The following is a 15,622-nucleotide window of genomic DNA, read 5'->3' as shown; positions in this document are numbered from 1 at the left end:
ACCTTTTTATGGTAGGGAACAACAAAAAGATGCCTTTTTCTCCCCAACAATTTCAGGACCAACTATAGATTAAAGTAATACGGAGTGATTCTTGATCTGTATACGTAATTGGTGTGCGCCAAGTGCTACGGACTTAATTGGTAAACTTAACTCGTACTAAGTAAAGTTTGACTCTATTTGTAAAAGTCTTAATTTATAGGAAGTATCTTAATGATCTAGGATTTAAACATACCTAGGTATTTGAAATGGAAATACCCTTATTTATAAATACATAATCCACAGATAGTAAACCAAAATAACCGTAGAGATTGAAGTGTGGTTATAGACTCATAGTCTTTCATTTTATTTATACACAATCATGACGATGAAATATTTAAGATACAGTATTAGGAATTGATGCTCCTCCACATCACCTTTTCAGTTACTCTAACAGAAATAAAAAGAAAAAATAAAGTTTATAATTGATACTTTGTATGATTATATGCTCCTTTACATTATTATTAATTTTTAATTTTTTATTAATAACAGTACAACCTTCACAAGTACAAAATACATTAAAAATAAAAATAAAATAAAATAAAAAAAGGAACTATTCTACATTACAATCACTATGAAAAGTGATCGATGAGGTCGGCTATCTAACAAATTTGGCTCAGTTGTGGACTAACTAGCTTAGCCTCTTTATAATTAAGATAAGAAAAAATGTTGGTTAAAGTTTGTACTGTCACACTACCTAAACTGCATGACATTATACATTGATTAATTTTGATAATCTATTTATATTATTGAGAAATGAGGGGTTAACAGAGGATTTGTTTCATGAAAACCTTCGTTTGCTGATGGCAAAGATAATTTCAATGTCGTTCTATCTTTGTTTTCAATGCACACAAGTTGTTCGAATTTTGGATTAATCTTCTTGTCATTGTTACTGAAATCCAATGCAGCTGAAATTGGTAATAATCCCGGAGTTTGTGATACTGAAGAATTTGTCAATTCAATTGCTCTGTCTGCTTGCACGCTCCAATCTGTTTTGTACAGAACATACAGCATCAGGAGCGCGCAGGAGGCTTGGGCGGCGAGTAGTCCGACCCATAGCCCTGCGAACCCCTTTTTGAGGATGAACCCGAAGAAGATAGCAACGGGCATTCCTACCAAGTAGAATGACCCGAGGTTAATGTTTGCTCCGATCGTAGGCCTTGCACTACCGCGAAGGACTCCACAGCCTGTTGTCTGTGGACAGTTCCCGAGCTCGCAGAGGCCTACAATCGGCAATGCAACAGCAGTAAGATGTAGAATTTCTTCATCATTGGTGAAAAACCTACCCCATTGATTCCTCATTAGGATGGTAAAGAGTGTGGCAGTGAGTCCCAATACAATGGCGCATGACAATGACACGATCATGGAGATACGAGCTTTCCCGGGGCGGTGTGCTCCAAGCTCATTCCCAACTCGAGTAGACACACCAAGGGATAAAGATGAGGGGAACACATAAACCAACGATGTGGTTTGTATGAGTATTCCCATCGAAGCGATTGTCGCTCTCGGGTTGGCTAGCAGACCGCAAAGCATAATCATGAACTCGTACCACCACCACTCAAGACAAACCGAAGCACAAGTAGGAATAGCGAGGGCTAGTAAGGACGACCAACCTCTAAGGCAATCCATACTCGGGGCAATCCACGAGTCTTTATAGACTCGCGAGAAGTAGATAAAAGAAGAGAGTAATAGACATAAGTTTAAATTAGTCCATATCATGCCAATGGCAACACCGGCGATGCCTAGCTTAAGGTGGACTACAAGGAGGAAATTGAGAGGCAAGTGGATAAGTACCGAAATCGCGGTACAATAAGTTAAGGGCAATGTGATATTTTGTGTCCTTAGATAGATTCTAAGAGGATGGAGTAAAGAAAGGAAAAAAAGATCAGGAATAGAAAAAAGAAGAAAGATTTGAGCAACGGATGAAATTTCATCATCTTGACCACACCAAAGTAGGATTCTCTTCATGTTAATCCACATGAAAGTGATGGGCACTGAAGTTGAGAAAAGTAGAAGCACTGTTCTTTGTAAAGATAACCCAAGAAGCTTCATTTGTTTCGCACCATATGCTTGTCCACAAATAGGTTCCATTCCCATGGCTAACCCGGATATCACCGAATAGCCGGTGATGTTCGCGAACCCAATGGCTAGCGAACCACCGGCTAATTCGAGCTCGCCGAGGTAGCCTAAGAACAGCATGGAGATCATTGCTCTTGAATATAACAGCAATCCTGTTACTGTTGTTGGCCCTGATATCTTTCCTATTGCTTTCATCTCTTGTACTGCCTGAAATTTCAAAGTACAAAAAATAATTTACTTACATGAAATAAAAGTAAAACAAAGCAAATCAAATAGATTAGGTAACAAAAAAAAAATAAAATAAATATTTATTTATTTTGACTTTTGAATTTTGGTTTTTTTTTTTTTTTTTTTTTTCCTTTCGTACCTCGGAAACGGTTGGCCATCTATGAAGATCGTTATCATCATCATTAGTTGTTGTAGGAGGATGATTATCCATTAACTTAATATTATCACGCAATGGCGAATTCGAATGAGTTTTGGTAGGAGAAGGTGAAGAGATTATAGGCTTAGGAATGTTGGACATAATAATAATAATATGAGAATAAAGAGAAGCTTTTGATTGAATAATTAAGAAAAACAAAACTTGTACAAACAAAATAGTCGTTTGTGTATGTCTTTCTCTAAGGAAGCAACTAAATAGAAATGAGATTAACAAAGAAATGAGAGAAGGGGTATATATATATACTCCTACATACACTAACACATTTGTGGGGTCCTCTTATTTTACGTGTCGAATCCGCAGTAAAATGGAGGAAAGGACCGTCTTACAAGATCGGCCGGCCTATTTTGTTACCATTTCTATAGCTTCCTTAATCCCCTCTTTTTTTTTATCTTTATTTGATTCATGCATTGTATGTATGTGTTTGGAAAATGGAAATCAATAATATCATGTTTGATATAGTTTTAAGATTGTGAGTTTGTTTTGGACAAAAATTTATAGGGAGATATCTTATTTGATGTGCAATTATTTTATGATGGTAATTTTTATATAATTACAGCGAAAAATTTTATTTGACTCCTAATTTCATTGTATGTAGTACTTAAATAATTTTAGGGAGAAATCATATTTGATCCGCAATTATCCTACCATGATAGTTTTGATATAATTATAGCGAGAAATTTTTTGATCCATGATTTTCATTGTATGTAGTACTTAAATTATCATAGGGTGATATCTTAATTGATGCGCACTTATTATTGTAGTATTTGTGAAATCATAGGGAGAAATCTTTTATGATTCATAGGTTTTGTATAATGGTCATTGTGATATTTATGAAATCATAAGTAGGAATTATATTATTTGATCTACAATTATCATTTTGTACTCCCTTTGTTCATTTCTATTCTTTATATTTTCACTTTATGGTCAACTTTTTATAACTTTGACTTTTAAATTTCATTGTTATTACATACATCATAACCTGGCCATATCCTATGGGATCTGATTAGATTTGGCTTGGAATATGCATGTTATCTAAATATCTATATGTGGTCAAAGATATACATATTGGAGATCTTAAATTAAAATTCAAAGTGAAATGAATAAAAAGAAATTGAGGGAGTAGTACATATCAAATTATAGGGTGAAATCTTATTTGAACCAAAATTATTGTAATATTTATACTATAGGAAGAAATCATATTTGATGCACAATAAAGATTGTAGTATTTATAAAATCAGAGAGAGAAATCTTTTTTTATCCACAATGTGTACATGGCTTTCAAATATTATAATCATGAATGATTCTTTTTGGAATAAATAATTATCTACATTAACGGCTTGTTTGGTTTACCTTATTTTTGCTGATTTGATCTGATTTGGTCTGGTCTGGTCTGGTCCGGTCCGGTCCTAACTAAATGTCAAGTGGGGTCTTGTTAAATTCGTAATAATGTGTATTTTATTAATATATGATTTTCATAATTTTTTTCATTACGAAATTAAAGATATTTAGCGATAAAAAAATCTGCACATAAAACGATGATCTAATCTAAACTTATTTTTTTTCTGATCTGAACTTTTTTTTTTTTTTGAAATAAGTAATAATAAGGTGAACTAAACAAGGCCTAAGTACTTATAAAACACCACTTTGGCACACAATTTAAGAAATTTATTAGATTAGGTGAATAGATAAATTAATTGAGAAAATTCCTCCATCGATTGAAGAAAGTGATAATTAAGTTATGAGAAGGTATTGCGTTAGTTCGGACTGACAAAATGCGGATTTTTTATATCCTCATTTGGCGAAATGGTATCCTCTATTGGCTGGATGATATCCTCTACTGGCTATATGATATCCTCTGCTGGCTATATGATATCGTTTATTGGCTATGTGGTATCCTTTATTGGATGATAATTCTACTGACTGGATGATATCCTCTATTGGATGACTAATATCCTCTATTGGCTATAAGATTTCCTTTATTGGCTATGTGATATCCTTTATTGGCTGGATGATATTTCTACTGACTGGATGATATCCTCTATTGGTTAGATGATATCCTTTATTGACTAGATGATATCCTCTATTGGCTATATGATATCATGGCTGGATGATAAATGATATCATATAGCCAATAGAGGATATCCACTACTAAAATCCGACCAAATTGCGACCGCCTTTGACGATCATTGAAAATAGCAAAACGGTCGCTAAAATTAATTGTGATCGTCAACGGTCGTAACATGGTGGTCATTATTTACGTGGTCGCAGAAAAACAAAACTACAACCGTTTGACGGTCGTAGATTTTTTGCGGCCGTTTTTATTATTTTCAACGACCGTTTGGAAAACGGTCGCAAATATATATAATTGCGGCCGGTTTAATTAGCAGTCGCAAAAAAAAAAATCACACCCACCCCGTATCCAGCCTCACCAACCTACCCCGAAACCACCTTTACCCACCACCACTGCCAACCCTACCCACCTTTACCCACCACCACCGCCCACCCTAAAATACCACCAGCCACCCCAAATCACCTTCAGCCACCCCGAAAACACCTTGAACCACCACGAAAACACCTCTATCCACTACGAAAACACCTCCAACCACCCCGAATCACCTCGAAAACATCTCCAGCCACCACGAAAACTCCAACCCACCCCGGATTCACACCCCTTTCCCACGAAAACCCAATTCAACCACCAAAAAAGCCACCCGGAAACCAAATTAACCAAAAATCGAACATGAAAATCAAACAAAACAACACGAAAACCCAAAAAATTAGCGAAAGTTAAATCCAAAAATAGTAAAAAAAAACAAACAATTTCACTTCGAATATAAAACCCTAAAATTAATGAAAATTAAGCCACAAAATTATCCAAAAAGTACCCGAAAATCAAACCCAAAAATCAACAAAAAAAAAATCAAACCCAAAAAGAAACGGAAATCAACCAAAAAAACCAAAAACACGAAAACATACCTCAAACTTCAAATTTTACCTCAAAATTTTGGTTTAATAAGGTCAAATTCGACCATGAAAAGTCTAGATCTAGAGTTTTCATGGTCGAATTCGACCTTGAAAATCATTGAATTGTTTACACCATCATTGAACTAGCTAACGTGAGACTCGAACTCGCCAACACAGGACTCGCCGCCACCACCGAACTCTTTAAAAGGAGAAGGAGAAGAGGAAAGAGGTCGAGGAGAAAAGGAAAGAGAAAAAGAAGAGAAGAGGAAAGAGAGAGAGGAGAGGAGAAGAGGATAGATGCGTGAGGAGAGAGAGAGGAAAGAAATAGTAGACGGTTGCTTCCAATAATTTAGGGTTAGAGTGGATCTCTTTTTATACCTTTTTTTTAAAAAAAATTAAAAAAGCACTTTTCCAACCGGTATTAGCGGTCGTAATTTTGCGACCGTTTCTCAAACAGTCGTAATTGTCGCAATTATGCGACTTCTACTAATGGTCATAACATGATAAATTTAATTTTGAATAATTTTTCACATGCATTTAATTTTTAAAATATATTTAAATACCTTTGCAACCGTTTTATAACCCAAAAACGGTCGCAAATTTGAGACCGCTTTAAAAATGGTTGCAAATTTGCGACCGTGTAAAAATCGATCGCAAATATCATATTTTGCGATCGTTTCCATGACAGTCGTAAAAAAAACGGTCGCAAATCAGCCGAATTTCAGTAGTGATCATAGACACAACCATAAATGATATCATATAGTCAATAGAGGATATCATTCAACCATGATATCATATATATAGCCAATAGAAGATATCATCCACCCAATAAAGGATGTTATAGATACAATCATAAATGAAATCATATAGCCAATAGATGATATCATCCAACCATGATATCATATAGCCAATAGAGGTATCATCCAGCCATGATATCATATAGCTAATAGGGGATATCATCCAGCCAATAGAGAATATCATACAAGGATATGTATAATTTGTTTGGTGATATGTATAACAATGGCGGAACCTCCATTGAAGAGCTCATATTAAAGGTAATGGGTATAACATAACTTGCTCATTTCTCAAGTAAAATAAATGCATTTGTCATCAAAATGCTTACAATTCAACATACAATCATATGGGACAAACAATTTCAACAATAGGAGTGTCAAGATGAGAGAGAAACCTAGTGAGAGAGAGTCCCCCTCACCCTCTAAGCAACAACCACCCACCACTGTCATCACCACCACCTTGCCCCCCAAATCCACCACCAATTTACTCCCCAAATCCACCAAATCCACCACCAATTTACTCCACAAATCCACCGATGTCACCACCACCATCTTGCCTCCCCAATTCACCAAAGTGTCCACCTTCTCAGAGACTTTATGCGCCTCCACCTTAGCTTCTACATCACCTGTTATCCCCAACCCTCATGAAAGCTCATCTCAACACCTACTACCTCACCCCTCCTCTACCACCCTCATATCTGCACCACAAAAACCATCCTACAAAAACATGGTGACCAACAACCACCATCCCAATCCCAGCTCTTGTGCTTCATCCACCCCCCCCCCCTCCAGCATTTGATGCTAACTCAGATATTTTCCTCCCAATTGAGGAATCAGAGTATCTTGACCTCTGCAAAGAATGGCAACTTGCCATTATTTCGAAACCGTGTGGAAAATCCTTCTCAATCGATTTCTTTGTGGAGACCATCCCAAGGATTTGGAAGCCGAAACTCCAGGCAACTTACCCTCTTGGGAAAGGATTCTTTGTGACAAAATTCAAATCGCAGGAAGACTTTGACAGAGTCTTAAACTCAGGCCCTTGGTTTATGAACGGAACCTACCTGCTGTTAAACAGGTGGAGCCCGGGATTTAAACCGTCCAAGGCGAATCACCCCCAAAAACCGATGTGGGTGGAGCTACCGGCAGAGCTACACTCTGTTCATCTTCTCAAGAGAGTTTCAAACCAAATTGGTACTTTCATTAAAGCAGAAACAAATACTGGAAGAAATAGCCTTCGTGTAGCAAAAATTCTAGTACTCATGAATGAAGATAATGCTTACGAAGAAAATATCTGGATCGGAAAGATCAAACAGCCTTTGGTCTACTCGGAGTTGCTTCCTGTGACAAAAACAGGGGGTACCCAGAATGAGAAGAGTAAAGAAGGGAAAGAAATAACCATTGCAAACCCGGATGTAGAAGCTACTCCCCGGGATAGCATCACCGGCAAAAAGGGTGATGATCTGAGTTGGAAAACCGTGCCCAAAGGAAGAAAAGGAAAGGTATTAACCGTTGGTTTGCAGCCGCGCCAAAATTTGAACCAGAAATCAATTCATGTTCTGCCACGACAGCAACTACAATCCAATAGGTTCTCTAGTCTACAATTAGAAAATGTAGAAAGTGTGGGACCCTAAGATATCACATCTACTTCCAGTAATGATGACCTTTTTTCTTATAAATCCTTCCAAAATCCCTCTTTTTTGTTTTCCAATATTGTTTCAGAGCTATGCCGTCGAAATTCGCCTCGTCTCCTCAAATGTCACTTCACCTTACCTCCCCTTCCCTTCCCAATAACCGGCGATTTTCAAATCACCACCCCCTCAACTCCCTACTTAAAAGTTCCCAGCCTTTCTATCTTACCCACACCCTCACTACTCCTGGAAAAACCCAATCTTTCTCAGTCAAAACCGAAAGAAAAAATGGAAAACAAAGCAAGACGATCCCCAAAACCAGCACCTACCCTAATCCTGAACACAACTCGCCCGAAACCAGTCATTGTGAAACCAACCCAGGCTCGAAACATCATCACCAGGACAAAACCAAAATTCACCAACCCCTCAACCATGATCAACCTTCAATCTTTCTTCGCTCAGGGCATTCTAGGCTCTTGGAACTCTCTAACTCCAGGGCTAGTTCGCCAAATTCTACTAGAACCGGAAAAGGTAGCTCCGATGTTCCAGAATCTCCAAATGGAAGACCATGTAGACCCAAGAGTCCTGGTGCCTGCTCACATTCCATCGCTGGAGGATGTGAAATTGATGTGCGAACCCCTAGGAGTGATGCTGCGTTGGTGGATCAAAGATCTACAGAAGAATTACTCGGGCTTAGTCATGCCGTGGGAACTGCAGCTAGTATCCGACCTAGAACCCGTGCTTCCCCAAAAGAGAAAGGCCATGTAGATTACAAGCAAATGGCTAGTGGCTCAGTCCGTGGCCGGAACAAACAATGTCAAATGGTTCCACCTAGTCCGAGAGGCCACTCAGCTCCAGCTCCAATGTGCGTGGGGCACGGAAAGGGGAACTACGAACCAAATGTTTGGGGTGAAAGTGAAGGTGAACAATATGAACAAATACAGTCAGTACTTGGGCCGCTACATCACAGTAGACAACGACGCCTCATACGAGTCCAAGGTGGAGCTTGCGAAACTCCCTTTCATGAAGCGTGGAATGTCGATTCTCATGTGGAATGCTAGGGGCATTGCCCGGAGGGGGTTCAAGTGCAACATCCGCCAACTTCTCCAAGACCATAGCCCTGAGATTGTGGTAATAACTTAAACAAAGGTGCAGAAATCAGGGGTTGAAGAAATCATTGACAACCTTCCATTTAGTTCATTTGAAGTGGTGGATCCCATTAGCCTATCGGGGGGCATTCTGGTGATGTGGAACTCGGGGGTGAACAACATCGTGGTGGTCTCTAAGGAACCACGTGCAATTCATGCCGTTGTACAGGTTAGAAATCTCAGTAAATTCTTCCTGTCTATGATTTATGCCAGCACTTGTTATAAAGCTAGATTAGATATGTGGAGTGACCTTATTAGACTAGAGTCGAGTATCGACTTACCTTGGGTAGTTTGTGGGGACTTTAACGAAATCTGTTTTCAACACGAAAAATGGGGTGGAAATCCTCACCCGACTGAACAGATGAACAAATTTAAAGAAGCCATGGATGAATGTAATCTACTAGATTTAGGCTATATTGGACATAAATTCACATGGTTTAATAAAAGAAAAAGAAACCCGATCTTTAAACGCTTGGATCAGTTCTGGGCTACCCACGACTGGATCCAGCAGTTCCAAGATGCGGTGGTTCAAAACTTGCCCCGAATGAGTTCAGACCATAACCCTGTCCTCCTTCGAATGGATAAACGGGTCGAATTTCCGGGTAACAAGCTGTTCAGATTTGAACCCATGTGGCTGTCAGACCCGGATTTCGAACCATTTGTCAAGAGGGAGTGGGCTGATTCTCAATTAGACTTACCATCTAAACTTCATAGCCTATCTGATAGCATGTTAGTTTGGGCTAAGCATGTCTTTGGGTCCGTCCAATTAAAAATTAAAAGAATCAGGGCTAGAATTGATGGAGCCCAAAAAGCTCTTGAAAGAGACCCAACTAATACTTTCCTCTTTGATCTGGATTTCTCTCTTAACAAAGAGCTGAATCAACTATTAGAACATGAGGAAATGTATTGGGCTGCTCGATCAAGGTCAGATTGGTTGCTTAATGGGGATAGAAACACTCATTTCTTTCACCTATCTGCTACTATCCGAAAAAAAAGAAACAGAATCATGGCTATCAAGAATGAAGTGGGTGAATGGATTACTAACCCATTACATATCCATGACCATATTGTTTCCTTCTTTTCTACTCTCTTTTCTTCTGAGCAAACAACCTTACCCCCTCCTCCTCATTCTGACCAATCTATCTCTTGCTCCTCCATCCCTTCCTTGAGTGAAATCAAAGAAGCTGTTTTCTCTGTGGGGCACTTGAAAGCACCAGGAGAGGATGGTTTCCATTATATTTTCTTTCAACATTTTTGGGAGGAGGTAAAATCTGAATGCTATAATCTTTTGTCATCCATCTTTGCTTCTAAAACAGTTCCTCCCTCTATAAATAAAACAGTCATTTTCCTAATCCCAAAGATTGATAATCCCACAAAAATTTCCAGCTTCCGCCCTATTAGTCTTGTAAATTCTTGCTGTAAATTTCTTTCCAAAATTCTTGTAAATAGAATCAGACCTAAGCTAGCCTCTATCATTTCACCCAACCAGAACAGCTTTTTGCCTGGGAGAGGTAGTGATATCAATTTCATTGTTGCATTAGAAATAATCCATTCGATGGAAAAGAGAAAAAAGGGCAGAAAAGGTTTATTTGCTCTAAAGATTGACTTGGAAAAGGCTTATGACAGATTGGAGTGGTCCTTTATTAGACACTGTCTCCTATTCTTCAATTTTGACCACCAATCTATTAAGCTCATAATGAGTTGTGTATCAACTGTCTCCTCTGCCATTTTAATCAATGGAAAACTCTCAAATTCCTTCATCCCTTCCAGAGGCCTTAGATAGGGAGATCCCCTATCTCCATATCTATTTTATTTGCCTGGAATTTCTGTCTAGAATGATTCATAAGGAATGTGAGAAAAAAAAATGGAGCCCTTTTAGATTCAGAGGAGGGAAAACTTGCATTTCCCACCTCCTCTTTGCAGATGATGTCATCCTTTTTGGACAAACAGACAAAAAAAACTTTAGCCTCCCTCTCTCTCACCCTTTCCAACTTCTTTAAAATGTCAGGTCAAAAGATGAATGAACAAAAGAGCAGTATTCTGTTCTCAAATAACACCCCCCAGGCCATGATTGATGAGTTTGAACATGAACTAAATGTCACTGCATCCTCAGATTTAGGAAAATATTTAGGCTTCCCTTTGTGCTCTAAGAAACACTCTAAAAGAAACCTCCAGTTCCTCATTGATAAAGTTGGTAGTAGACTAGCATCTTGGAAGGCAAAACTCCTTAATAAAGCTGGTAGATCTATCCTAATCAAGTCTACTCTCTAGTCAATCCCTAGATACTATATGCAAGTGCTCCCTTTTCCAAATTACTTATGCAAAAAACTTGACTCAATTTGTTCCAATTTCTTTTGGGGAAACACAGGGGAGGGTAAGAAGCTTACTTGGATCTCCTGGGAAAACCTATGTCAACCCAAGGAAGAGGGGGGATTAGGTTTTATAAAACATGAGCACCTGAATGTGATCTCTCTCTCTAAGCTTTGTTGGTCTCTCTACAACAATAAGGGTTGGGCAGCAAAGATGCTGAGAGAGAAGTATATTGATTGTAAAACCAATCCAACCCCCTTCAACAGAGGTTCTCTAATATGGAAAGGTATTGGAAAGGCCTGGGGCCACTTTGAAACAAGCCTGATGTGGAATATAGGGAATGGAGAATCCATAAACTTGTGGCAGGATAAATGGATTCAAAAACTCTCTCTTAGGGGTCTACTTACTGGCCCTATTCATGTCTCTAAGCAGCTTCTATCTATCTCTCAATGCCTTTCTAACATCCAAAATAGAGAGGTGCTGGAGGATTTGCTTTCTTTCCAGATCAGTGATGATTTGTATGGGTGCTTGCAATCATTATCACTAAATCATTCAGCTGACAGTTCATTCTCAGACTGGACCTTTAAAAGCAAGTTTGACTCTCACATGGCCAGGATAACACTTCTGGATAACTGTAGGAATGAGTCCTCTGATTACAAATGGATGTGTATTTGGAAGCTCAATTCCCACCCTAAAGTTAAATTCTTCCTATGGCAATTAGCATGGAACAGACTGCCCACCAATAAAAATCTCAACCACATAATCACCCATATTTCTCCTTGGTGTCCTTTCTGCCCAAACTCTGCTGAAACAATCCACCATTTGTTCATTCAATGCCCGGGAGTTTTGGAATCTGATTCCCTCCCCAATCCCTTTCACCACAAATCTATCATTCACTGACTGGTTACACTCAAATCTCAAAACCTCTCAACTGTTCTCCCATTCAGTTCCTTGGAACACTCTGTTTTCTTTCACTATTTGGCATATATGGCTTAGAAGAAATGCATGGATCTTTAAAAAACAAAACCATACCCTAAACCAAGCTGTCCACCAGTGCATATGGGCTGCTTCTGAATGCCACTTCACAAGTGTGCAAACAGAAAGTCTGAAGCCCTCCCCTCCTGCCTGGTCTCCTCCCTCCTCTCCCTTCCTAAAAATTAATTGTGATGCCTCATTCTGTCATGCAACCAAGGATTCTGGTATAGGTGTTATCTGTAGAAATCATATAGGAGATTGGATTGAGGGCTTTACATGGAAAGGCTACTCTAATACCAGTTATGATGCTGAACTCAAAGCCTTGGAGTTAAGCATGAATTGGGCAAAGAACAAGGGCTGGCAGAATGTGATCCTGTGTTCTGATGCAAAACGAGTGGTTGAAGATATAAATACACAAGAGGAAGTGCTTAATATGCCTAACTTGCTTCAAAATTGCAGGGACCTGCTAAGGGAGCTCCCCCATCTGGAATTGCACTTTGAAGAGAGAAGAAGCAATGCAGTAGCTGACTGCTTGGCGAGAGATGCAAGAAGAAATATGGAGGCTGTGAATCAAATCTGCTTTTTGTATCATCCCCCTCCCAGTTGTAGTGTAACTTTTGAAAGTGAGCGTGGCTCAAACTTTGTCAACTCTAATCCTGAAGTTGCTGGTGATGTCCCAGCCTATAACTTTGGTCATGTAACTAACTTTACTACTATTAATTAATGCTTGCATCTTTGCCTCAAAAAAAAAAAACAATTTCAACAATTATACATCACTTAAGAAAGGCCCAATTCGGTTTTTTATTTGGGCATTTTTCGATAAAATCCGAGAATTAAACTTTCTCTCTCTTCCGTCATGAATGACCTCGCTTTTCTCTATCGCTATTGATGTCATCGTTGTCATTGTCACCATCACCTACAGGGAGAGGAGATCTGCTATTGTTGTCATCATCGTCATCGTCGTCTTTATCGTCATTGTCATCTCCTCCGCTGCACGAACTATTTGGTCAGCGTTGACTGGCCCAATAGTTTGTGTTAAGTTACTACAATTTAAAATTATAGCCTAACTCGTTCATTTAGTTTAATCACTTAATCAACTAATATAGTAAAGTACTAAAAAAATGTGATGTTAGTAAAATAAAAAAATAAAAATAAAGAGGGTGTACATTATCTAATTATGTGTATATCACATCAATATGATTGGGGGAGAATTTTCCTTTACAATAACACCAAATATCAGTGTGGATGTCAATCATGTCAATTCTATCAAATTGGCCTGCTAATCTGCTATAGTTTAGGGCTGATAATGTAGGCGTCAGCAACTCAACACACCTAAGTAGTTAATATATACATTAAGCCTTGGTTTTGGGTGGGTATGTAATAAAGAGGGTTTTGGGTGTTTGGCAAGGTTTTTGGGTTGGTATGAAAACCTTCCCCCTAAAAACCTCACTTCCTACCGGAAAACCCAACCTACCACCCAAAAAACTACTAATTAGTGGGTTAACTATAATTAATTTAGATTTAATAAGTTATTTAGGTATTAATTACTAAGACATGTGATACGACCTTAAGTCATAAAGGGCATTTGATGAATTTATGCATAACTAAGAAGTCATTGATATGATGAATCTATACATATTAACGTAGACCCCTCCTAATTACGCCATGTCACTTCATATACAATTGTATGTAGGGACCACATACAATGGTTGTATGTGTATCAGCTCTCCACTTCATAAGCATTTCATGACGCTGTCATTTCACAACACATTTATGACGCCATGTCACCTACCCAACATATCATCATGTCACATCATCACTTCATATTAAAAATTTAAATATAAGGAGATTCGAACCGCGAACCACTTATAACAAAATTAACTCTTCAAACATCTAAGCCAATTATCAAGCATGTTACAAATATGAAAAAGGAATATATATAAACCACATAGTTTAGTTATTAAAAAAAACACAAACATTCATTCAAAAAAAATAAAATAAAAAGACAGTATTATTGATTTAAGGCGGGTACTGAATTACCTAGACAACTAGACTCTTTATTCCCCATTTTTTAAGAAAAAAGAAACTTCCTTTTACTCTTTGTTTTCATTATTGTTAAATTGATGTGCCAAACTATCTTATACTTTATTAAAAAAAAAACAAAAAAGTTTGCGTACGGAAAGACAATTGCAAAATACAAAATCCATTAAAAAAAAATACTCTCATTGTACAATTACAAAAGTAGTAACCCGGGACAACGCCCGGGCTACTCACTAATTTTAAATTAAAAGCGTTGATGGTTTTTCATCGATTAATTATGAAGTTAAGGTTATTTCACGAAAAAAATAAACCCATATATTATATTATATATATGTTATTTTATATATCATACATGAACATCAATTACATGACTACACTTGTAACTCGAGTTAAATAAAAAACAAACAAGTAGTTTCTTAATAAACTTAAAATAAGAAGGTAAAGTAATTAGATCTATATTATCTAGTTGACTTGATCTATTATAAATTTATAATAACACCACATTACCAATATATCATCATTGTTAATAAAAATGTCTAGTTATACTTCTAATTGTTGAATGCTAAAACATATTTTGTATTTCCTTCGTTCTCTTGTTTTTAGTATTTTGTAAATATATAGTGTAATGTGTAAAGGTTTAAATATATTGTAACGATAAAGGGGAAATAGGAATCATAGTTTCAGAGTAGCATCTTTCTTGGCTAGTAAGTAGGCAAGCATCCCATTATTTTTTCTTACACCTTTTGCTTTTAATTCTTTAGTCCCCTTCTCATACTTTTTTTAAATTTTTTTTTTTTTACAGTAGTCATCTTTATATTGAATACTACTATACTTAACTTTTATTAGGTGATTTAATTTATTTCTCTGTTGATTAAACTTATTAAAATAATTTTCCTCTTAAACAAATTATATTTTTTCGGAAATTCATATAGGCCAAGTACTCAATTATAATTATTAAACAAGTACGGAGTAATTTCTTTTTAAATTATAAATTTTGACTACCAAGGTGTTTTTTTTTATTTTTTTTAATAATGGACAGATTATTTATTTTTTAATTTAATTTTAAATAGTACTTCCACCGTTTTTAAATACTTGCTCTACGTTTCTTTTCAGGCTATTTTTAAATACTTGCTCTATTTCCTTATTTGGAAATATTTTACATTATTTAATTCATTTTTCTTACGTAGTGAACCCAACATAAAT

The 15,622-nt window shown here is 37.2% G+C and overlaps 2 protein-coding genes across 2 annotated transcripts; one reads left to right on the top strand and one right to left on the bottom strand.

Moving 5' to 3' along the window:
• Positions 1-497: 497 nt before the first annotated feature.
• LOC145640929 (protein DETOXIFICATION 48-like) lies at positions 498-2,738 on the bottom strand. The gene is made up of 2 exons (XM_081692163.1): positions 2,483-2,738; positions 498-2,322 (listed from the first exon to the last, which is right to left on the bottom strand). Exons 1-2 carry the CDS (start codon positions 2,639-2,641, stop codon positions 778-780), a joined length of 1,704 nt encoding a protein of 567 aa, XP_081548289.1. The 5' UTR covers positions 2,642-2,738; the 3' UTR covers positions 498-777.
• Positions 2,739-11,095: 8,357 nt separating this feature from the next.
• Positions 11,096-13,103, top strand: LOC145640022 (uncharacterized). Its single transcript, XM_081691334.1, has 3 exons — positions 11,096-11,333; positions 11,463-12,071; positions 12,610-13,103. Exons 1-3 carry the CDS (start codon positions 11,096-11,098, stop codon positions 13,101-13,103), a joined length of 1,341 nt encoding a protein of 446 aa, XP_081547460.1.
• The last annotated feature ends 2,519 nt before the right edge of the window (positions 13,104-15,622 follow it).

This window comes from Chenopodium album, chromosome 7 (assembly GCF_948465745.1).
Source record: "Chenopodium album chromosome 7, dcCheAlbu1.1, whole genome shotgun sequence".
In the NCBI taxonomy this organism is placed as follows: domain Eukaryota; kingdom Viridiplantae; phylum Streptophyta; class Magnoliopsida; order Caryophyllales; family Amaranthaceae; genus Chenopodium; species Chenopodium album.
Note: the sequence above shows the minus strand (reverse complement) of the source record. Positions and strands in the feature narration are given on the sequence as shown.

Bases quoted from the DNA above. Each gene is read 5' to 3' on its own strand.
- LOC145640929 (XM_081692163.1), bottom strand. From the start codon at position 2,641: ATGTCCAACATTCCTAAGCCTATAATCTCTTCACCTTCTCCTACCAAA. The intron at 2,323-2,482 runs GTACGAAAGGAA...TTGAAATTTCAG, and splicing joins GATGGCCAACCGTTTCCGAG to GCAGTACAAGAGATGAAAGC.
- LOC145640022 (XM_081691334.1), top strand. From the start codon at position 11,096: ATGTCAGGTCAAAAGATGAATGAACAAAAGAGCAGTATTCTGTTCTCA. The intron at 11,334-11,462 runs GTAGATCTATCC...GGGGAAACACAG, and splicing joins AAAACTCCTTAATAAAGCTG to GGGAGGGTAAGAAGCTTACT. The intron at 12,072-12,609 runs GTATTTGGAAGC...ATTCTGGTATAG, and splicing joins CTCTGATTACAAATGGATGT to GTGTTATCTGTAGAAATCAT.